Source organism: Crocodylus porosus, unplaced genomic scaffold (assembly GCF_001723895.1).
Source record: "Crocodylus porosus isolate Cpor-Errol unplaced genomic scaffold, CroPor_comp1, whole genome shotgun sequence".
Classification (NCBI taxonomy): domain Eukaryota; kingdom Metazoa; phylum Chordata; order Crocodylia; family Crocodylidae; genus Crocodylus; species Crocodylus porosus.
This window is the reverse complement of record NW_017728922.1, coordinates 5,452,730-5,475,656: the sequence shown is the minus strand read 5'-3', so window position 1 is coordinate 5,475,656 and position 22,927 is coordinate 5,452,730. Positions and strand designations below refer to the sequence as shown.

Below are 22,927 nucleotides of genomic sequence, written 5' to 3'. Positions count from 1 at the left end.
GAACATTGCCCAACTGATGTTAAGGTTCGGATTTCACCCAGAGCGTGGCAGCAGGCTTAGGGCTTGGGACCTGGGCCTGGAAGCTGGCACAGAGGTCACTTGTGAAGCTACCTCACAGAGCACCAGATTTCTGAGGGCCTAGAAACACTCAGTGGAGCTTTCAAAGGTTGCTGAATATTGTCTGGAAATTTGCTTCTCTGCCTCTGTAGCAACTCGTCTTATACAGGAGGGAATACTACCTGGCCTCCCTCCCAAAGGTGAGACGCTTTATTCTAGAGTGCTCTCAAAACCTGTTAATGATGTGAGCTCTAGGCACCAGGTTTCTCATCATTCTTGGCCTTTTTCATATCCCTAATAGGAAAAGTTCTTGTGTCTGTGGCCTATTGGATCTGACAGGTGACTGCCTCCAGGAAAGGGGCCTTCTCTACTGCCTTGCCATTTCTGCTTCCCAAGCGCAGACCCCATTTAAGCAAAACTCAGGCACATGTAGTCTGTGTGAGCTCAAGTAGTTGATGGCAGAGCTTAAGGCTATTTTTAAAACAGTCTGCTCTGGGGGGTACCTGACCTAGGCCAAAAAGGGCATGGTGGGGAGATATCTGGTGCTTTTTGCTCTTCCATGACAATGTCTGTCTACTTTATAGGCTTATTAACAGTCTCCACCTGTCCTCCTGGCAGGGAATGAGTTGCTTGTTCCAGCTGCCCTCATTTCTGCCCCAGGGAAAGAGTTTGAATTCACACCTGGCTCCCAGGCCTTCATTAGGCTCTTGTCCCTCTAATTCTCATCTGGGAGCGTTTCTGTGCCAGTCAGGGCTTTTTAAGGTGGTGCCAGGGGAGACCATGCCTTGAGGCACACTGACTTCCACCCTCCCCCCTTGCAAATGTGAATCCCAGAACTGCCACAGTCCAGAGGGAGGCCAAATAGGTGTAAGGACTTAATTTCTGCCCTTACCAGAGGCTGTGATTTCTCCCCCAAAACAAAAAAGAGCTGCCACCTTTCCGGGCTGTTTTGTGTTCCTAGGATCTGAGCTATAAGAAAAGCCTTTGCCTGGCTCAGAAGTTTTGCAGGGGCTCAGTTGCCTGCATGGTGAGGCAGACTTTGAGCTCAGCTGTCTCCAGAACCAGGCACTAAGAGCCATGGTGGAGTAGCTGCATGTTTGAAGTCTCCTGAAAAACCTGACCCTTCAGAGCCTCCTCCCTGTCTCCTTCTGGGATCTGCTCTCCCATCCCTTTCATTATACAATATAACAGGAGCATGCCAGGCTGATTAGCAAAAGACTCATTTACTGGATGTGCTGCAGGTAACAACTGCTGCAGTCCTTAGCTTCAATTACTTGCGTTTCAAACAATTTTTTCCTGCTGTCCCTTTGACATAGCTTCCTTCCCCCCTCAGGCCAAAACTGATCTGGAAATAACACAGTAGTCTCTTATTGTAGCTGCTTCTCTCAATAATCCAAGTCTTGTGTTCAGCCCTCGGTATATACAGTAAATTTTTCCCCTTTCATTCTAAGGGAGTCATTTAATACTGGAAACCTCAGCAAGAAGTTTTTATTTTTTTTCCAGTACAAACAGTCTTTCAGCATGAAAAATCTGAACAAATGTACAATGTTTTAAAAACAATACAAAATGGCCTTTAATAGGATCTGTCAACAACCACCTGGGAGCTGGCCCAAGGCGGGATCAGATTCCTTCTTCAAAAGCAACAAATGCCCCATTTTTTATTTTTTTTTAAACAAAGTTACCTTAGCTTTTTGACTCGAGTATCTGAGAACAGAAATAAAAACTGTCCATGTCTTCAAGTTTCTAATCAGAAATCAGTCCAAATGTAACGCTACTTTGGGGAGGTCAGCACACATTCAACCACTCCTGGCTCTGTCTGATACCATTGCCTCCCCACTTTCCTCTCCTGTTGTTTGACTTTTTTTCCCCCCTCTTTGAGCTGTAGGGATCTGTTCTGATCTACTTTCTTTAAAAAGTGGATTGTCAGACCAAATTTCGAGACATTCCAACTTCCTCTTTGGTTGTTTTGAGGTCTTTGGCCCCTCGTTGAGGCTGTGAAGGCTAGCTTTTCCACAGATCTTGCCCCCACTCTGCTGTCTGTGCTATTGATGTAAAGGGCCATATCAAGGCACGGCGAAGTAGAGATACAATTACATGCGAGTTATCTGTTGCTGAGGAAACCAAATGGAATTTGAGGTCCAAGCAAAGTTTTCCTTGAGTGTCCAAATGCTAGTCAAGTCTTGCTTCAGGGCCCCTTTCCCTATGAAGACAGGCCCTTGTCTCTGTCATTTTGCTTTCATTGTGGCATGCAGGCAGAGAAGGGCCTTATCCCTCTGTGACACCAAAGTCCACCTGCACCACTTTGGGAGGCAGAATCAAGCCACTGCTGATTTGAGTGAGTGAGCTTGCTCTATGAGTTGGTGGGCAGACCCTGAATAAGGATGTGGTGGGAAGCCTGGGTCTATGATCTGCAGCCCCTGATGTTCAAATTAAAGAGAAGATGCATTTGTTTCTGGTAGAAGCTTACATCTGAAGTTGTATCACATGGGAAAGGATGTCCTTAGCTTGTGTACAGTGCAGGTTGCCCCATGTCTGTTAATCTGAAGCAAAGAGAGCTCTTCTGGGGGCCAGGTTTCAGCCTGTGATCTGCTCTCGGGTACAGTATGCTACAGGGAAGAAACATGGTGATGGAGTGAAAGCAGGGATGAGAATGATCCAGATCAAGGGGGCAGAAAGGTGAGTGGGAGCAATACAGAAAGGTCAGGAGTGAAAGCTCAAGAGCATTTTGGGGGTGGGTGAGAGGGAAGCAGAACTGATGTAGGGCCAGTATGAAAGGGTAAATGATAGTTGCAGTAGGACAGATGGGAGAACAATGGCAGTTTTTCTTTCTCCTTAAAGTGCCAGCATTGCTGGAATGGAGACTCCTGTGTTTCCCCTTAATGCTTAATGGTGATAAGTCCCATCTTGGCCTAACAATAAATGATTTGCTTGCTGTGACTCAAAGTGCTAGTGGACTTCTGATGTGGAACATTGCAGTCCATACGGAGCAGGTGTCCTCTAGATAACACCAAGTTCCTAGGTCCTGTGTGAACCATATTTGAATGTTTTCCTTGCTCCCTGGGGAAGTTCAGTGGGAAAGGAGCTTGCTCTTGGGATTGGAGTGCAGTCCTTGTTAGTGGCTCCTGCACATTTGCAAGGTAGAGCTGAGGCCCTCGACATCTAGTAGTTCCATTGCAGGCTGAGTCTCCGTTCCGGTCCCAACTGCTGGAGCACCAACTCTTGGTGCTATCAGGCAGTTGCTTGCTGGCTTGGTGCCCCATCCATCTGAACAACTGTGGAAACTGCAAAGACCTCCAAGACTGAGCTTGTAAAAGCAGTTAGAAGAGTCCTGTGTTCAAAGGTGCTATAAACAACACCACTGTCTTTCCCTCCTAATTGGCACTAGGTAAAGGCATCCACTCTCTAGAGAAGTCACATGTCCAAGGTGCTTCAGGGAGCTGTGGTGCATGAACTGGATTGGATACTGGCTGGCCTTCAGTCTGCATGATGATAGAATACCACATACAAGCACACATTAATCAGTGAGCAGGTAAATCCTATTCCCCAAAACCTACACTTCAGCACTGTGGATAGTAAATGCCACTTGATGGACCAAGGAAATTTGTACATATCCCCTTTCCCTTTAGTATTTGAAAACCAGGTGCCAGGGCTGGGGGATCTAACAGCTTCTTGCCTTGGTTTTTCATCTTTGGAGGCCTAGGTGCAAAACATGACCCAGGTAATGAGCCAGGGCTGTGCACTATTTGCAATCTTTGCAAAGAATGCAGGCTTCTTAGCAGCCTTTGTTCCTGCTGAACTTAGGGTTGGGAGAGCTGAGCAGAGAGCACTCACAAAATGTAGTAGTCCTAAAAGGTCTCCCCAGAAATGCTACATGTGGAATAGGTAGAAAGTTACAATGGCACACAGCCTCCAGCTTTATAGACCAAGCTCCGGAGCACAGCAAGTAAAACTGAAGAAAGTTGCAATCAGGAGTAAGGGCAGAAGAGAATGGTGTATACAAGTTTGCCATTTTGATGCATGCACTCCTACAGGAGCTGGCAATGTCTTGTGTGCAGGGAGGGGCACTTTCATACTCAAATGGATTAATTAGGTAGTTGAGACCCCAAAGTCTGCTCAGCTGAAGAAAAGGGCACCTACTAGGTCAAAAGAGGGAATTAAATTCTTAGGGCAGGGGTGCTTGAAAGTATTCTTTTAATAGCCAGACTTCTGGTGGTGGCATTGCTATTGGGGGTCCCTGGATATCTCTGTGCTAGTGGGTAACATGCTTGTGGTCCTTGCTGAACAGAGTTTCTCCAACCTGACCCACAAATACAGGGTTTTATCCTCCAGAAGCAATAAATCCACAAAAATGAAGCTGAAGCAGGGAACGTCGTGAATCATCCTGGATTGCCATCATCCTGATGACCCTTCTTGGGTCATTGCTCTGGTAGTCAAACTAAAAACCACCCAGCTAGGGACCAGCACCTTGTGACAATGTTAGTACAGATGCTGAGTGTCACAGAGCAGAACAGTAATTTTGAAGGCATAACGTGGGCTGGTACAATCTCATTTTCTTAGGAAGAAAAATATATATGGAAGAAGAAAAATGGGAGAAGGGATTGTAGCAGCTTTTAATTTATATTTTAATAATAGGGGAAAAAAACATTGTCCCACTGGAGTCTGTGTGATATAAGTTAATTCTGTTCTTCAAGAAAATAGATGGGGGTTTCAGTATAGCTAATGCTGCTTTCCCTCCGGAGTGCTTTCCAACTGGCTAATTTGTTCAGCCAGCTCGGTGACCTTGGCTTGGCAATCCAGCAAGTTGTCCTTCAGTACAGTTATTTCCTGAGAGTGTGCAGCCAAAGTCCCATTCATATGGTCCATGTAGCCCCAGAGGCTGCCTGTGTGTTTCTCCAGCTCATCCTTGATGATGTCCAGGCTGCCCGTCACAGAGCCCAGCCTGCCACACATGTTTTCTACCTGGGCCACGCGGTTGTCGAACTGAACCATCTCCTTCTGCAGGTCATGAGCCACATTCTTGCAGTTGCTCAGGTCATTCACAATTCTGGTTTTGAGTCTCTCCAAGTCACCCTTGAGGTTCAGAACACGCCTGTTGCTGAAGAAGAGCTGCGAGCCCTGGTCGCTGACCTGCTCCTGGATGGAGTGGACCTCATCCTCAATCTTGCGCTCGTGCTCATCCAGCGAGGAGTTGACATGCAGCATCGTGTTGGAATACTGGGAGACCGAGTCCTTGAGTCCTGTCAGAGACTTGCTGACAGTGTTCAGGTTGATCTTGAGCAGGGTGATTTCGCCCTGCAAGGATCCAGCTGCCTCTTCCTCAATCCGCCGCTGGATTTCCAGGATGGTGGCATTCAGCTTGCGCAGGAGGTCATAGTTGCTGTCCATCCTGAGCAGCAGGTCCTGGTTCTTGCTCTGGCAGTCTTCAATTTCTGTCCGGAAAGTCTCCACGTCTTTGGAAGAGGAGGTACAGCCCAGGGAGCAGGTGGTCTCCAGGCTGGTGAGCTGACTCTGCAGGACATCCAGTCTCTCATCTGTTTGCTTTCTGACATTAGTCAGCTCACCCTCCAGCAGGGGCATCACGGATCCATCCATGCCTGCTGGAGCACTGATGTTGCTCAGCTCCCCTACAATGGTCATGAACCTGTCCTCCAGGATTCTCACTTTATCATCAAATGATGTCCTCATGCCATCCACTTCTGACACCACCATGCCCCTCACACTGTCCTCCAGTGTTGGGCAGCAGCTGCCTGTGTCCCTTTCCGTGGCATTGAGCCTGGACTCCAGGTCTTCAAAGCGTCCTTCAAAGAGGTTCTCCAGGGTGATGGTGGAGAGCTCTCCATCCAGTTGTGAATGCAAGTTCTTTTGGGACTCAGAGATGCTGTGGAGGCCCTTCTCCAGGATGTTCATGCGCTCAGTGAGGTAGTTCAGGTTGCTGCAGCAGCTCTCAACCACAGTCAATCCTTGGATCTGGGTCTCCAGCTGGGAGATCTCCTTCTTAATCTCTAGTTCCTTGCCGTCCAGAGTCTGCTGCAGCCGCAGGTTGGCGGCTTTCTCCTCCTCGCATTGCTGCTGCACCTCTTGGATCCTGAAGTCACAGGTGCTCTGTATTTTACCCAGCTTCTTCTCAAAGCCATCCAGCAGCTCCCCCCGCAAATGGCTCAGCCGACTGTCAATGTACTCCTCCAGCATGTCGATGGAGGTGAGGGGCGAGGGCCTGGCTGACTCCAGCAGGTGCTTGATCTGTCCATCGTGGTCCAGAACCATGCCATGCACCTCATTCAGCAGGTCTGTCTTGGTTTTCAGGATGTCGCTCACCTCGGTCACTTTGCCCAAGATCTCCCCCACCGGTGGGTAGGTGGCAATGTCTGCTTTGTCTGGTACATCTGCAATCCCTTCTGGGATGACCCCAAAGCCCACTGTGGCATCAGGCACGCTTGGGCTGTTCATCAGGGACCCAATCATCTTACTGGTATCCTCCTGGATGGCCAGACGCAAGTGGTCCCCCAGGCCATTCACCATATTGTGCAGAGTGTCATAGGATTGGGAGAGGTGCCTCACTTCCTCCTCCAGCCGGTCCAGCCTGTCCCCAAAGATGCCAGGCATCTTTCTACCTGTGTGAGAGAAGAGACATGGGGTAGGGGGAGAAGAAAAGATGGGTTATTGTTGTTCTTTCAGCCTTGCTCCTACTTTAGTTGTAACTTCCTTGTGGCCCTATTGCTTGTCCCAGTAGCCAAACTAATATCTGGGTGCAATCACAATGGTCACAGGGGACCATGCATCTGCAGGTGGCTGATGGGTAAAGCTGGCATAACCAGAGGTTTCCGCTTCATATTAATTACAGTCTAAGAAGTGAAAAGTGGAACAGATTCTCTGTTTGTTCCCTCCAGTGGCCAGGTTCAGCACATGCACCCCCGTCCAGCTTGCTGCTGAGGGTGAACGGCGTAGTATTTGGCACCAGTGGTAGCGGCCTCTAGTTACTGCCGGTAGGTAGTAGCAGTGTTTTAATGGTACCCACAAGAATGGGAGTTGTCAGTTCTACGTGTATCTGTATGAGTCACCAAAGGAACCAAGGATCCAGTAGCCAGATCCAACACTTGCTGAAGTGATTGGAAGAAACCCACGAACTTCACCGAGTTGTGGATCAGGCTTTTTCTTTCTACAGTGGCATAGCATCAGGTACATGAAAGAGCAAGTTGTTTGGCAGGGAGTTTGGTTTCTAGCAGCCTCCTCTGGGGCTCTTCCTCCTAGGGGAACCTATGTCATGAAGGGAGCTGCTTCTTATCCAACTGTGCCTTCTCACAAGCAACCTTTCTCTGATCTGTTCAGCGAAGCTTTCTCCCTGAGCAGGCATGTCTAATGTGGCAATGCAGTAGAATAGAACAAGCCCCTGATTTACTGTCTGACAAGGAAACTGCCTGTAAAATTACACTTTTAGAGCAGTGGAGAGTCTGTTCAGGGCTAGCAACTTGAAAGGTAAGAGGTGGATCTGTGTGAGTGGGGAGTAGTCTCCTGACCCTTTGAAAATCCACATGGCCTGCAGGATATTTGCTGCTCTGGAGGGTGAATGCCAATGAGCACCTGTAAAATAAAGATGCTTCCTTCTCTCCAGATGGGAGAGATTTTTAAAGGGCCAGGAATGTACAGTGTATTTCAAAATATGCCTCATTAGTTCCAGCTGCCTCTTCTGAGGCAGTCTTCTGTGGCTGTCTTGCTGAAGACATGATAGCATGTGAGAACACTGCAATGGGAAGCTGCTCACTTTGTTTCCATTCTGCTCTGGATCTGGTGTCCTTTGTGATAATGATGAAAAGCAAGTGTTGTGAAGAGGGGCTTATGGCCTCTCACAGACAGAGGGGGGTTATTCCTTTTAGGTCTGAGCTGGGTACATTCAATCCATCTTTGCTACAGAAATTCTTTGGCTCTTATGTTTTAGAAGTGTTGAACCTGAGGTTTCAAAGGTGTTAGGAGTCCAGCTGTCCTCCCAGCCATGGTGAGGCAGTGCTTAATACATTTAAATTTCAGGTCCTACAAAATGGCAAGTGAATTGCAATGTGGGAATATAAATGAGACTGAATTAGGTTGCTGTGCCTCAAACGGTGGGGTCTTCTACTGGAGTTTCCGGCCTGCAAATGGTCCCTCCCATACTTCGGTCCTAGGTCCCAGGCCCTTTCACAAAACTGAGATTAGAATCGGATGCTTTCTTTCCTGTGCTCTGCCTTTTCACCTTGGCCACTCCCTGGCTTTGCATATGTTCATGTACCACCAATGCCATGATGTTGACCCTTGAGTATTTCATGGGAGGCCACATTTAGCTATCCACTTGTTGCAATGTAGTATACCGCCTCTATGCCCCGCCCCCCAGCTGACAGTACCCAGTGCATTGGCACTAAAATCTACTTTGCCCAGTGATTATTGGTGAATGCCACGTATCCCTAGAATTCCTGTTCCCAAATGACCTGAGCTACAGGGCGTAAGGATCCAAGCCCCAAAGGCTAAGCTCTAAGATAGCCCAACAACACCGGGCACAGACGCTTTGGCAGCTCTGGAAAATGAGGTCCTTTATCCCAAGCATGGGTTAGCATGTAGGTAACCGTTGGCCGCCATGCTGTATGGCAAGGGTGACTCAAGTGTGAGCTGGAAACGGCTTCTTTAGTGGGGAGAGAAGAGGTGCTTGCCCCAGAACCTGTTTGAGTCTTGCCCTGCCTTCTGTGGTGGCTAACAATGAGGCCAACTATCTCACTGATTTTTGTCAAATTAACCTGTGTGTGTGAAATCAAAGCAAAGGCAGCTCCCCGGTGACTCACCGTAGTAGCTCTTCTTTGGTCCTGGAAATTGGTCTTGGTGGATTTTTGGATGAGGAGGAACTCTGGGGCCTGGAAACAGCTTCTGACTGGGAGGCAGCTTAGGGCTAGGGTGTTGGGGCAATAAGCCTGGTTGGTCAGTGGGGCTGTCATGGCAGCCTTCTCCCATGAACCCAGGGCAGCACCTCCATGCCAGCTCTGTCACTGTCTTGTAGCCGATTTTGTACCTGGGTCTGAAGAAGGTGCGGTACCTTGTTGGAGACAGGGAAGGAAGGGTTAGGAGCTTAAATCTAGACTTGGAGCAACTGGTCGCATAGGGAGTAGTCCGAAGTAGCCACCAATTTCATTGGTCATGATAATTATTTATCTTTGTTGGAGTTTCTGTTCCTGGACTGCTCTGGCTCCCTCTTCTCATCATCCCACTGTTATGCAGTTGTCTCTGGGCATGAACACAATACAAACAATACCATGCTTTGTTCAGGGATTACTCATTGACTTAGTTGTATTCTGGTGGAGCCAAGGCCTCAGACAAATGTGGAGCCCAGTGTTCCAAGTCATGTACAAACACAGAAGAGACAGAAGTCTTTCCCCCAACAAGTCTTCAACCTAGACAGATGAGATAGTTACAGGAGGAAATGGAGATGGGGAAAAAGGGAGAACGTACAGGCAGAGGGATAGTTTATACAATTTTCTTTTCTTTTCACTATGGTATTCTCATTGATTTTAAAAGACTATTAACAGAATTGTAGTATTATTGGGTGCAGCTAGTGCTGTAGCAACTAAAAGCCATGCAAGACAGAGTCCTCAGTATAGTAGGTGCTTGACAAATGCACCCTCAGTGGCAGTTCTGCCCCAAAGAGCATAATAAAGATGGCTGGAAACAACTCTAAGCCCTGGTACAATTTGTGAGAGAACTTGAACCCTTTCCCAAAGGTTTGATTTAAACTCCTCACTAGAATTGCAGAGTGGGGGTGTCGTTCATTACTAATCCCTCAAATCCTGAATGCTATAGGATGGTTCAAATATTCTTTAAGCAGATGCTCATTCCTCTATATTCCAAAATTTATCTCAATGATGGACTAATGTTAACATTAATCCAGCAATTTTTTTTCTTTACTGGGTAAAACATCTGGCTGTAGGCACTAGAGGGCAGCAGCGCCACGGTTGTACTGCTTTAGCAGAAACTGTTCAAGTAGGACTGGTAGAAGTGACAGCAACTATCCCCTGCATTTCTCTTGCCTCTTTCCATCCCAAAGCATTAATGAACTGAGCTCTTCGACACAGCTATGAGGCTAAGGGACCTATCCAAAGACAATCCCTCACTGTAGGTCAGAGCTGTCATAGGTTAGAAACAGACATTGCATTGGTCCCTGAATAAGTCATGCCTGTGCTGGTTCTGGAGCAAGAATATCCCAGGACTGGGATGTAGACACATCACTCTTCTGATCTGGGCTTAGTAAGAAGCTGAATGCATTGCTGCTTTTCTGATTCATTCATGCAATCCCAAAATAACTGCACACACATACTTTGCAATATCCCTGTTATTACCTCTTACCTGGGGAACTTTTTTTTTGTAAGGATTTATTCTAGGCCAACAGATATGGATGTTTGTACAATTGTACTTTGTCCCAGCATAACATGGTTTATGCTGGGATAAATGTGATGTCCATTGTTGCCACAGTGCTCTGGAGATTCTCATTATTTGGAGATGATAATTATTAAACATCACATCAGGCTTTCTTTGTACGATATAAGCTGCTCACTTCCTGCACCCCCTAGCGTCATCCCCACTCTGCTTCCCCCCTGCTGAATCAGTGGTATCACTGTCCGGGATTCCACAGGCGTTCAGGGAGGACTGGGCTGCCCCTGCCATCCCCAACCTCTGTTCTAGCAGCCTGCCAGGGATGTTGGATTAGCTAGGAGCATGGAACCAATCTGGATGAACTGACCCAAATCTCTGCTCCTGAAGACCAATTCAGCCGAAATCTTAGTAGAGTTGTTTGGAAAATGGAGTTTCCACCGCTGAGGAAATCCCAGTATTTGGAAATGACCTTTTGTTCCAAATCAGGATGGGAAAAAAAAACAAAGAAAATGGAAATTCTGTAATGTTTTGTTCCAGAAACACCAACATGTCTTTGTTGAGCCCAGAATAATCCCTCACTTTCCTACAGCCCATTTCACTGGAGGATCGCAAAGTGCTTTACAGAGAAGGTCAATACCATCAGTGCTGGTACATGAGTGTGGTCTGGGAGGCACAAAGGGTCTGTCACTTGCCCAGGGGTACCTGGGAAGTTATAGCAGAGCTGGGAAGGGAACCTTTCAGAGGAGTTACCTCTGCTTGGCCATGCTAGTCAGATAAATGTGATGTGATCTAAAATACTAGATATTTAAAAGTTTGATGTTGCAATAGAATATTAAACACCATATGCATGTCAAGGCAGGAGAGACCAAATGAAATGTCAAAATGAAATGCTCCATTCCCTTTGGAATCATTTCACATTATTTCCACAGAAAACATCCATAGCATCAATGATTTCCCACGACCCAGCTGAATCTCAGCTGTGACAAAATAACATTTTGGGGCAGAAATGTATGATGGGTTCTGACTGGTTTTTAGCTGGTGCCCTCGAAACTTCCATCCCACCAGCCACACAACAGCAAGGCACAGGATATGTGGTATTCAGGTGCCAGGGCCAAAGGAAATCTTCCACAGGTGAGCACCTTGGGTTGTTCTAATAGGAGTATGGACATGCACTGCTACAAGAGAAACCAATACACCTAGATGAACGGGTTAAGCAATGAGCTGGTACATCTGTCCACAGACACGCAGGCACATCTACATTTGTCTTCATGAGTGAAATGCAAACATGCCCTTGTCTGCAGACAGGTGATATATTCCCGCGTACAGCTCTGCACCTTCTCCAAAGGGATAAAGACACAGAGCTACTGGAAGAGGGTTGCTATAGCTCAGCTGCTTCCATTGTGTGCGAAGGAAACACAGGGTTGTTTTGTTTCTAATCCATCCAGGGATACCCTGGGAAAGGTTTGATAAGAGGTCAGTCTCTTCATCTTCTCCATGGAAGTTCACACAATGCCAGAAGCTGCCCTGTGCTGCCGTTTGTTTGCTATTTAGTTGGAAACACAAGTGAGAAAAGAAGAGCAAGGGTTGGAAAAACCAAGGCCCTCTTCATTACTCCTCCCACCAGAAGGCTCCAAGTTACTATGGTATTTTTTATAGAGCATAGAAACCTGCCCGGAAATAGCATGGTGAGCAGTAAAAGGCAGGACAGACTGCCGAGCCGAGCCACAACATTGGCACGCGCCACCACCTCAGCTCTCCCCAGAAGCCTGGGCTGCAGCCTGATGCTTTCTTTTGCTTGGCAGAGAGCGGGGTTGTAAATGGAACAAGAGCTCTTGCTGGAGAAGGGGTGAGCGAGGTGTTAGGCATGTGGGGCGCTGCCTTCCATGCCGTGCTGCTCTCCGGCACCACAGGCAATGAGGAACGTGCAGCCCTTGTGCAAATCAGGGTCCCCCCCCCGTTCTCTGAGTGTCAACAACAGGAAGTATTTATTGCAGCTGGATAAACATTTGCCAGTGGCCCCTGTGCCTGGAAAAACTACGTCTCTCTAGCATGCAGCGTTCCAAGCCGTGTAAAAAGTTCAGCTGGCAGGTTCAGCTTCACTCTGACACTGGCCTGAGTTCAGCCCCAAGGTTTAGAGGAAAGGCAGGGATGAGGTGGGCCAGGGAAGGAGGAGCACCAGCCTGGCACCACCCCCTCCTCCCCCCAAGAGGGGAGTGGTCTGAAGGGGTGGGTACAGCAGGTGCACATCTGGCCTCTGCTGAAAAACACTGGAACAGCTCAGCTCTGTGTCCTAGGTCCTGGGCTGGTGAAGCTCCTTTTGGTGAAGCAGACTTTGATTCCCATGTTGGTGGCCAGAGTGGTGGTGTACACAGCGGTGACTGCCTGGAATTTTCCACTACGCACAAGGAGATGCGAACACCCACAAACCTCAGGTGCTTGAGCGTGAGCTCTGTCTAATGAGGGGAGCATATAAAGAGCAGGGGTAGGGTACACTCCACCTCCCTACTGGATGAATCAGGAAGGGGCATCAGAGACCCTGCTGGGCTGTTAAGTAGCATCAACTCAAGCTCAGCTCATATGGAATGCACCGGGGGTCCGAGTCCTCCCCCAGCTCGCATGGTTGTGGTGTCGGCCAGTGTAGCTACAGCATTCAGCCTTTGACAGCTGTCAGATTCCAACAGCATTTGTGGGGAAGGGAGTTAGCAGGGTGCAAAAGGAATATGAGCATTTTCCTGCTTTTTGCTGGGGTTCGTTCATCACCCTTTCACCAAACTGCTGCTGCTAGCAAAGGCCGGGTGTCCAAGCTCCAGGGTTCTGCATTAGTTCTGCTGCTTGCTGCCCACCATGCAAATCTACATTTCCATGGCAGCTAGGGCCCCAACAGGCACCCAGTATAAAGAGCTCTTGTGAAAGACCCTCGGAGACCTGGTTTCACTGGTGATGAGCACATGCAGCTCCCACTGGCTTCACTGGCTGATGGGGAGAGCTCTGCCTCTCTGAAAATTAGACTTTTCAACTTCTCCATGCCTCAATTTGCCCCATTAATGAAAGGGGATGGCAACTCGGCTTTGCATCCCTCAGGGCAAGGCCAGGCCTCACAGATGTTTGGATCCTTGGGTGCAGGTGCTAGAGAAGCACCAGTCATATGGTTCTATGGAGGTGTCATATGGTCATACGGTCATATGGAGGTGTTTGAAGCACTGGCATTTTTCACTAAAAGCCTCTGTTTCCCACAAAAAACTGATTTTTGGTTACTCCCCCTTCCCTCTCATTCCTTATGTCTGGCACATAGAGTACTTAATTTGCACATGCTGCCACACTGCCTTAGAACTGTAGGCTAGTAGCCTCATGTCCCCATTCTGCTCTAGGCATTGCACTACATCTCCCACAATGCGCCATAGTCACAGATTCCCATGATGCACTTCTCATTTTAATCAGGGAGAGCGGTCCCAGGAGGAAGCCCAGCCCATGGAGAAGAATGAGAATACAAGGAACCCTCCTCTCCCCTTCTCTGAGACTGTCACAGAGTTGCCAGATGAAAATTGGGATTTAGATTTTAATTTAAAAACCCAAAATTTTACGGAAAATGTAGTTGAAAACAATATCCTTTTAATTTGCTTTGAAATTTTCAGCAGAAAAAGGATCCTTGTTTTCTGACCAGCAATACCCTAGCCTTGGGGGACCCATGGTGGGGTGGGTCCTTGCGAGAACAATGAGACAACTGTCCATGGAGAAAGGGAAAGGTCACCTCCACAGAGCACTGAAGTTCACTCATCTCGACACGCTGAATACAGGAGGAGAATCGCTGCTTTATCCCACCCAGAGGTTACAGGTGAATGACTAATTCCTGAGATGTACAGGTAGGATGAGGCCTCTGGCAGAGGGTTTGTGGGTTAGCATGAGCAGTTTCCCTTTGGAAGTCATCAAGTCACAGATGGGTCTTTGCTCAGCATCATCTCACCCAGATATGAGAAGAGTGGGCAGGTCTGGTTAGAAGGAAGGGAAGGAGATATGCTGGCATGAGTGGAGTAGTGCTGAAGGGGAGGGGAAGAAGGGGTGATTGCTTTAACTTCTGTGATCTCTGTGGTGCCCAAAACGGAGTACTGCCATCTTGTTTCTCCAGGGATAAAATGTTTTCACCTGGAAAGCTCAGTAGAGTTGTCTCCAGCTTTGCAGGAACCTGCCCTTCATCTCCTTAACAGGGACAGACCCCAGTTGATCCCTCCCCATGCTCGCTTGTGTTCCTTGGATTGGGCCTCAGTCTTCTCTCTCCATGGTGGGAGCTGTGCACTTATGCATAAATGGGCCCTAAGCAGGGTTTGAATTATGCCCTGACTCTTGAGGGGATCTACGGCGCTGGCAGTCAGAAGGAGCCGCTGCCTCTGTCAGAGGCGTGGGGCAGGTCAGGAGGGTCTCATCTCTTGTGGGGTGGGGGCTCAGTCCCCCCCAAGCTCCCCCATAATTTGAACCCTGGCCCTCAGAACCAAGGGCTTCTGTTTACAGAAGAGCCAAGCCATTCCTGAAAAGAGATGGCAGCTCTGTGAGGAAGGACCCCTGCCTCAAGGGCACTAATGCCAGGCAGGGAGACTGGCTCCCTCAGTGGGACAGAGGCGCTATGGGCAGGGCATGGAAAACCTGCAGTCAGGATTCTCTTACCATCCCAGAGGGGAGCTTTCTTTCTGACCTCAGGCAGACAACGGCTGTCCTTTGTCTTGAAGCATGAGGGTTTATAATTTATCTTACTGAATGCAACTGTGATGGATCCTACCAGTCATGAACATACTAATATTTTTCTGTGTCTTGCTAAGTTCTGGACTGTGAAGCTGTCCTGTAGCAAGGAGTCCCATGGGTTGGTTATGCTTGTAGAGAAAAGTATGTCCTTGGTTGGTTGGTTTTTGGTGCACTGCCTTTCAGTTTTACCCATGGCCCTCCATGCTGTAAGAATGGGTAACTAGGACTCTTTTGAGAGAAGTAGTTAGCTGTGTCAGTCTGAAGTCAAGCAGAAGGCAAGGTAAAGATGTACCTTATAAACTAACTAAATCAGAGATTCATAAGCTTCTGTGAGCCAGAGCTCGCTTCATCTGTGCATGTCCTTTCATAGCATCTGATGAAGAGAGAGAGAGAGAGAGAGAGGAGTCCATGAAGAGTGGTCAGTCTTAAGGATGCAATCTTTGAAGCACAAGGGAAGTCCATCCTGGCCTGAAGGAAAGGCAGCAAAAGACCCAGGAAGTCATCCTCCTGCTGTACTCGGCCTTGGTGAGGCCATAGTTAGAGTACTTCATTCAGTTCTGGGCTCCGCACTTTAGGAAGGATGTGAGAGAGTCCAGAGGAGAGCCTCATGGATGATCAGAGGACAAGAGAGCAAGTCTTATGAGGAAAGGCTGAGAGACATGGGATTCGTCAGCCTGTAAAAGCAAAGGCTCAGGTGGGGCTTGGTGGAGGCCTATAAATATATTAGGAGTGTGCACCAGGAGCTGGGAGAAGGTCTGTTCACCATGACGTCCCAAGGGAAGACAAGGTCTAACCGTCACTCCTGGAAGATCATTTTAGACTGGACATAAGGAAAAACTTCTCTACCGTCCAAGTTCCCGAAGTCTGGAACAGACCCCCCCAGAAGTGGTGCAAATACCTACTTTGGATGCCTTTAAACACATCTGGATGCTTATCTTGCTGGGATCACTTGACCCCAGCAGACTTCCTGTCCCTTGGGTGGGGGGCTAGACCCAATGATCTTGTGAGGTCCCTTCCAGCCGGAATGTCTATGAATCTATGAAGTGAGCTCTGGCTCATGGAAGCTTATGCATCTCTGATTCAATATGTCTATAAGGTGCATCTCTACCCTGTCTTCTACCTAGGAGTGTTGCTGACCCTTTCTGCACTTCCAGCTCGGACATGTCCCCTTGCTTCTCTCTAAATAAAACCTTCTCTCCCCATTCAGATGTCTCTCTCCCCTCTAACCTTTTCATTGCCTGGCTCTACACCCCCTTCTACTACTGCTCCATCTCTGACCAGAAATGAGCACCACAGTCATGCTTCTGTTCATGGCTCTGCTACTGATGTACTGTGTGGTCTTGGGCAAGTCACTCTCCTTCCCTGAGCCACAGGACCTCACCTGTGAAACATACTCCATACTCCAAAGGGAAGTGCAGTATGAGTGGCAAAGGATCTTTCGCTCGCTAGATTATTGCCAGGGAGCACATGAAGCTGGGAGTACTGGGAGTTGAACTCTGAGGACTAGACCCAGAGCTGGACTTTCCCAAAGTTCAAGGGGGCTGCAAGCTGGAGACCCAGGTTGGGCCTGTCTCCACCCTCCACCCATATTTGCTGGAGTCCATGCCACAACAGGAACAGAAATTCAGTGCAGGTTGGCCTGCTCCTGACTCCTGTGTTACTTTGTACTGTTGGTAGCAGAAGAGGACGCTGAAGTCCTGGCTGAGATCAGAGCTTTCCTGTGCTACGTGCTGTGCAGACACAGAGACAGTTCCCACCCCAAAGAGCTGACAGTCCAAACTGACCAGACAGGCAAAGGCTGGGCAAGAAGGCAGAGGCCCCAAGAGGTGGCCTGACTTGCCCAAGGTCAGATAGCAAATTTGTGGCTGCACCAAGGGTACAGCCCTGATCTCTTGAGACCCAAGCTGCTACCCCATCAGCTGGCCCACACCTCTTCTGGTGTTTCACTGAGGCAAACCTATGGATTCCCTGCTGTTACTGTAAGTAGGAACCCAGATAAGCCTCATCCAGGCAGGGTACAGGCAGCCCAGCTCTGGGACAGCGACAGAAAAACTACATGCTTGCACTGCAGTGCCAGTATGTCTCACATAAGGGCAGATGCTTCTCCCAGCTGAGTCTCCATGACCCCACCATCTCCCCAAGGTCACACGCACGACTATATCCCACGGATACTCACAGGACTTTCCCTGGGCACTTAGGCCCCCAGCTGCACTTGTGATACTCCGCCTTCACGTAGCTTTCGGCCCCATCCTGCAGGGCACACGTCACGTTCCTCTGTACCACGTATGCGCAGTAACTCCTACAGTGGGAATAACAGACCACAGTCAGGAGGGAGCAGCAAGGAATCCTCTGCTGGGGGTGGAGGGAAGCACTGCGACCAACCCCCATAGAAGGGAGTGGCACAAAAGACCCATCCAGTCCAGGATTTACCTGCAACTGGCAAATGCCTGCGCCTTAGGTCTCCTATAGGGTTAGGCAGCTAGAGGGCTCCCTCAGTCTGCTCGTTCACTTGGAATAATTAATTAACCAACACCACTGACCTGGAAAAGTCACAGCAAGAGAGCTCAGACTGGAGCCCCCCCACCCCCAAGAGCCCCACATCCAGCTGTATGCTGGAGTCTGTAGGAAGGAATGGGAAGAGCTGAAAGTTGTGTGGACTTCTTTTTTTTTGCATTGGTGAATCTGAAGCATGCCCCTGAGCATTGCTGTGCAGGCATGGTCCCTGCACTGCCCCTTGCTGCATCAGGATGCAGTTAAAGCAGAAGGAGGAGTTGTGCTGTGCAGCAAGGAGTGAGGTGTTGGGTTCTAAGGTATCAGGAGCTCCATCAAGAGAGGTCCTGAGTCCAGATACCCTGAGCTACATTACCCATCTCTGCAATGTGTGGCCATTCATAAGGCATGGAGCTGGCAGCCACTCTGATGCCTGATGAGGATAAGCACCCAGAAGCCCGGCTCCTCAGAGCCACCATGTGCAGAAGTCTCCTGTGTCTTGGGCTGTCAGGATTTGGCCATGGACATCTGAGTGCCTTTGCTCTGGCTCTCTCAGGAGGTCAGCTCACATGGTCTCCAGAGCTCTCTAGATTTGGCTGGGTATAAACCCAGGCTGTACTTTGAGGCTACTGCTGCTTAGTCTGGCTGTGACTCAGCAGGGAGAAAAAGTAATAGGGAAAAATCAGTCCAAGATTTCCCCCTCTGTGCGGGGCTCCAGGCTGTGGTTGGGTCTGATGAATTGGGGCCAGTTTTCCCGATGCTAATATAATTCCTCCTGGGACTTCCCCTCCCTTCAGCTGTAACAACCCCAGAAACCACAGAAGGGAGGTGCTGCTGCTGCTAGTGCCAGCCCTGGCAAGCCTCAGGAAACAGAAGGGCTAATGCCTCTCTGTTGTGGGGGGGCACAGTGTTTCCCTGCCAGCGAGTGAATGGCTTTGGGACTCAGATCTACATTCTTCTCTATATGTACATGGGCGCATCCAGCATCTCTGCTTACGGTTACAACAGAGATCGAACGCTTCAGGTTCTGCTCTCAACCCAGAGCTCAGTGATGCTGCAAGACTTCAACCCAGCCTTCTGCATGTGCTTAGTCTAGGGAGGAAGCTCTGGTTGCAGGATGCATGCACACAGTCTGCTTCTCCATACACCCAGCTCTCTACCTGTCCACAAGTGCTGCTGATGGTCTCCCCGCTCCCACAGAACCCTTCCTGGCTGGTGGCTGTCCCTTTGTCCTCAGTCACTAGTCTCCTCTTGCCTACAAGCCTGCATTGAGATGGGCTGCACAGAATCCATGCAACTGTATTGTATTTTTGCTGGAGTCCATCTCATGCAGGGCACAGAAATCCAATGCAGGCTGCCCTGCTCCTGCCTCCAACTAGCACTCTTCTAATCTATCTTGATGTGTAGGCAAAATTGATCCATGTTCCTTTCTTCCAGCCTCTCAAAAGTCTTTGGCTTCAGCAGGGCCATTGACTCCCTGCTTTACCTGTGGCAGGTTAGGGTGTTATGGCTTGTGTTTTTTAGGGTTGATTGTGTAGCTTTGCTAGTAGGTTAGACAATGGGTTGGTATAGGATGTTTGGATAGAGATGATCCTGCCTCTGGTGGGGGAGATTGGGCTAGATGATATCTGGAGGTCCCTTCCAGCCCTACTTTTCTATGATTATATGATAGGATTTGAGAACATACTTAAATCACCAAGTGGTCCCACCTGCACTGCAAGACTGAACCACCATGGGACAGCTGTTTTGTAACCAGCTCTTTCCCTCTGGTAGTTCTTCTGGTGTAGACAGGGTCTTAGTACAATTTAAGCTGGTTTTGCACTTGTTTTCCAGACCCTGAGAAAACAGGACCATTAGCTGGGGCCTCTTTACCTGCTCTGTCTGTATCTCCCTTATGGGGAATAGCCCCAGTCCTAATTAGTAGCTTGCCTGAGTGGTAAAACCCTGGGCAGCTTGTGGCTGCCAGTGGCTGAAGCAAATGAGCCTCGGGCTGTGTCACTTGGTGCCCAGCAGGACAGTTCTGCCCTGTCATGTTCTTTCTTTTCCAGTGGCAAAATGCTGCCAAGTCACAGTTCACTTTCTGTGATCGCTCAGCCTCTGATCCATATGGGAGCCTAGCTGGCAGGGTGGAGCAGAACATGCAATAGGATGAAGCTGGGCACTTGTGGATTGAGGTCAGGAGAGGAAGGCTCCCATGCAGGGAGGCAGAGAGAACCAGATGGGCCATGCTGCCCATAGGGGCAGAGACAACAGAGAATTTCACAGAGGAGGATTAAGGGGACAGCAGCACAGCAGATGGCTCTGCAGGCTCAGAGCAGGCTGCAGGGATAAAGCCAAAGGTTGAGATGGCTGCAGTGAGTCTATGGGAAAAAGCAGATGGGGCTCAGTGAACTCGTGGGGGTAGGAAACAGCACTGTGATGTAAGAAGGTCGTGTTGTCTGATGCTAAACCACAAACTAGGAATGGCTCTGGTTGTCCAAGCATCCCCTGTCTAGGACAGAGGCAGCAAGGAGGTGCAGCATCACAGACTTCACCTCTAGGAGATCATTCTAGTTTGGTCACAAAGGAAGCACGTTGGGGTTCTCAGCCTAATTCTTAAGGTGCGGTTGTCCAGTCATCCCACGTCGCGCCATTGCTTAGGCACAGCTGGCAGGGCCTGCTCATGAGAGGAGCAGAGCTAATACAGCAAGGGATAGTCTCCCTGGGGTAGAGGTGTTCTGGGTGGGTGCCAGATCTAGAATAACAATGGGAGCCTGTCAGGAATGAGGAGCATTGGTTAGAGAAGTGGATATGTGTGTATATCCTGCCCAGACCTGCTTGCACCATGTTTGGCTACATTCAGCATTATCAGCTTCCTCTCCGTACAGAAGAGCTGAAGTATCCTGATTTGGTTTCCCATGGAGCATTCTCTCTACTCCCTCAAAAATGGAGGAAAAAAGATAATCCAGCTTTCCCACTCACTTGACTGAGGCTGAGCTTTCTCTCCCTGTCATTCCAACTTTCATGGGTTTGGCTGAGACATCTCAGTGGTTCTCAACCACTGGGTCGAGAGACCAGGGTGCCACAAGATCTTTTGAAGGCTGCTGCAAGGTGTGAGGAACTAAGCAGATAAATTCAGGCCAGACTTCTGCCCTGCCCCTCTGCAAGGAGGCAAGCACTTTAATAAATTAGTTTTTTTAATGGGGTGCTGCTCAGTTCACGCAAGTTATGGTGGCGTGCCGCGAGTCCAGTGAGGGGTGCCTGGAGTCTAAGAAGCTTGAGAACTGCTGCAGTAGCTGGGCATGTTGGAGCAGAAAGGAGGAGGGGCAGAGCTGGGCTAAGGGCATGACTGTAGAGAAGCTGTGATCTACTAGTACTTCCCAGCCCATCTGCCAAGCAGCCCCGGCTAACTATAGTGCCAGGCCAGCCAGAGCAAGGGAAAGCTTCATTCCCTCGCTGTCACCCACGGGAAGGCTGGAGCACTGGGTGAAGGGTGGAATTCCAGGGGAGGGTAGTAATGAGTTAGCACATGAGCTTGGCCCATCCTGGCATGGGGGAGGAGGGAGATATTTGGAAGCAGTGGCTGCCAAGGGTGGCAGCAGCTAATGGGGCAGAGGGAGGTAAACACTATGAGAAGGAGGGAACATGGGAGGGCCTGGTGAGAAGACGGGGTGAAGCACTGGGGGGGGGAAGGGGAGGGAACAGGTCAAACTGAAGAGCATCCCCATAAGCACTGCAAGTCCCAGAGGAGCCACTAGCATTGGTCTCAGGATGACCACTCTTCAGAGCAGGGGTGGGCAAAATGTGGCCTGTGGGCCGGATGTGGCTGCCAGGCCATTCTCTCTGGCCCATGGGGCCCCTAAAAAATTTAGAAAATTAATATTTATCTGCCCCTGGCTGCCTGTCATGCAGCCCTCGATGGCTTGCCAAAACTCAGTAAGTGGTCCTCTGCCCAAAATAATTGCCCGCCCCTGCTTTACAGGCTATGGTTACATTTAAAATCAATCCAATCAGCCCTGCACAGGACTTAAATTGACCCAGTAAGCAGCATCTGGGACCCAACAAGAGGTCAGGGAAAGCAGGGCTGCACGTTCCAGGAGTACGGCTGCACCAGGCCAGATGAGAAGGGGTCTCTGCTCCACCACCACACCCTCTCTGCAAGCACTGGCAACTTCCCACCAGGGACAACCATCCTGACCCAACCCTGCCAGTGCTCTCTGGTGCCCCCCCCGTGTGCCCTGAAGAGCCCTTTGAGTCTTCCTCCTGCCTCTACCCGGTCACTCCCTCACACACTACCCCCTTGAGGAACAAGCTCCTCCAACCTGTCTAGATGGCTCCATCCCCCTGCAGCCCCAGGATGTGCTGCCTGGTTCTGTCTGTCCGCAGGGACAAATTCTGCCTGGGGTGATGCTGGGAGGAATCCAGTCGGTCGTTCAGCTTTGCACAGGGCTGCTCCAGCCTAGGAGCCAGCTCCTCCCCGCAGTTGGAGGAAAGGCAGTGCTTGAATTTACCATCAATTTTTAGCCACAGTGCCCTTACAAACTCCTTGCAATGCCTTATTAACAAAGCCAGCAAGCAAGGCAGGTAGAGCTGGTAGCCACCCTCCTCAGAACGGCAACCAGCCAGGTAAAAAATGAGCGGGCCGGCTGGCGTCCTCCAGAGAGACCCCTTCCCTCTTGTCCCCACCTGTGGCTAAGCGGTGTCCAGCAACAGCTGCTGCTTGAGCCCTGTGCAGCTGGAAAACTTACGGGTGCTTGGCCACCTCTTGCTGGCACTGCCACTATTTATTGCCCCCGTCACCCCTCATGCTTCCTCCTAGAGCCGCCTGGAGCCAAACGCTGGCCCCTCTCCTGCAGCTGCAAGAAAGAAAGTGAGTTACCTCTTTCCAGCAGCTCATTCCAGATCTTTTGTAAGCCCCAGTTTAATCTGCTGCTCTGGGCTGGGCCAAGGGGCCCTGGCACCGACCCCAAAGCCGTGCGGCCGCTCCCCCAGAGCGACGCTGCCGGGGCCAGCCTCTGCCCCAGCCCCGCAGCCCCGCGCGGGACCCGGCCCCTCGCGGCGGGGCTCGGCGGTGGCTGCGTCCCCGATCGCCTGGAAGGAGAGACCCGGAGCAGCGGCTTACTTGTGTCTGCCCATGGGCTTGCCCGGGCTGAGCTGCGGGCTGGATCCGGAGGTGTAGAGGTTGTACCGGCTGCTGTAGGGCACGGGGGGCGGGCGGTGGTAGAAAGTCCCTTTGGCATCGGCCAGAGCGATCAGCGCCCCCAGGCAGAGGGAGCAGAGCAGAGCC

General features: G+C 49.9%; 1 protein-coding gene across 1 annotated transcript; it reads right to left on the bottom strand.

Moving 5' to 3' along the window:
• Nucleotides 1–1,527: 1,527 nt before the first annotated feature.
• On the bottom strand, nucleotides 1,528–22,926 carry EMILIN3 (elastin microfibril interfacer 3; the record flags this gene model as incomplete). Its single annotated transcript, XM_019539803.1, has 4 exons — nucleotides 1,528–6,668; nucleotides 8,862–9,109; nucleotides 17,348–17,470; nucleotides 22,763–22,926. Coding segments are annotated over 4 exons (2,430 nt in total), but the record flags the coding sequence as incomplete, so codon positions are not given.
• Between the last annotated feature and the right edge of the window lies 1 nt (nucleotide 22,927).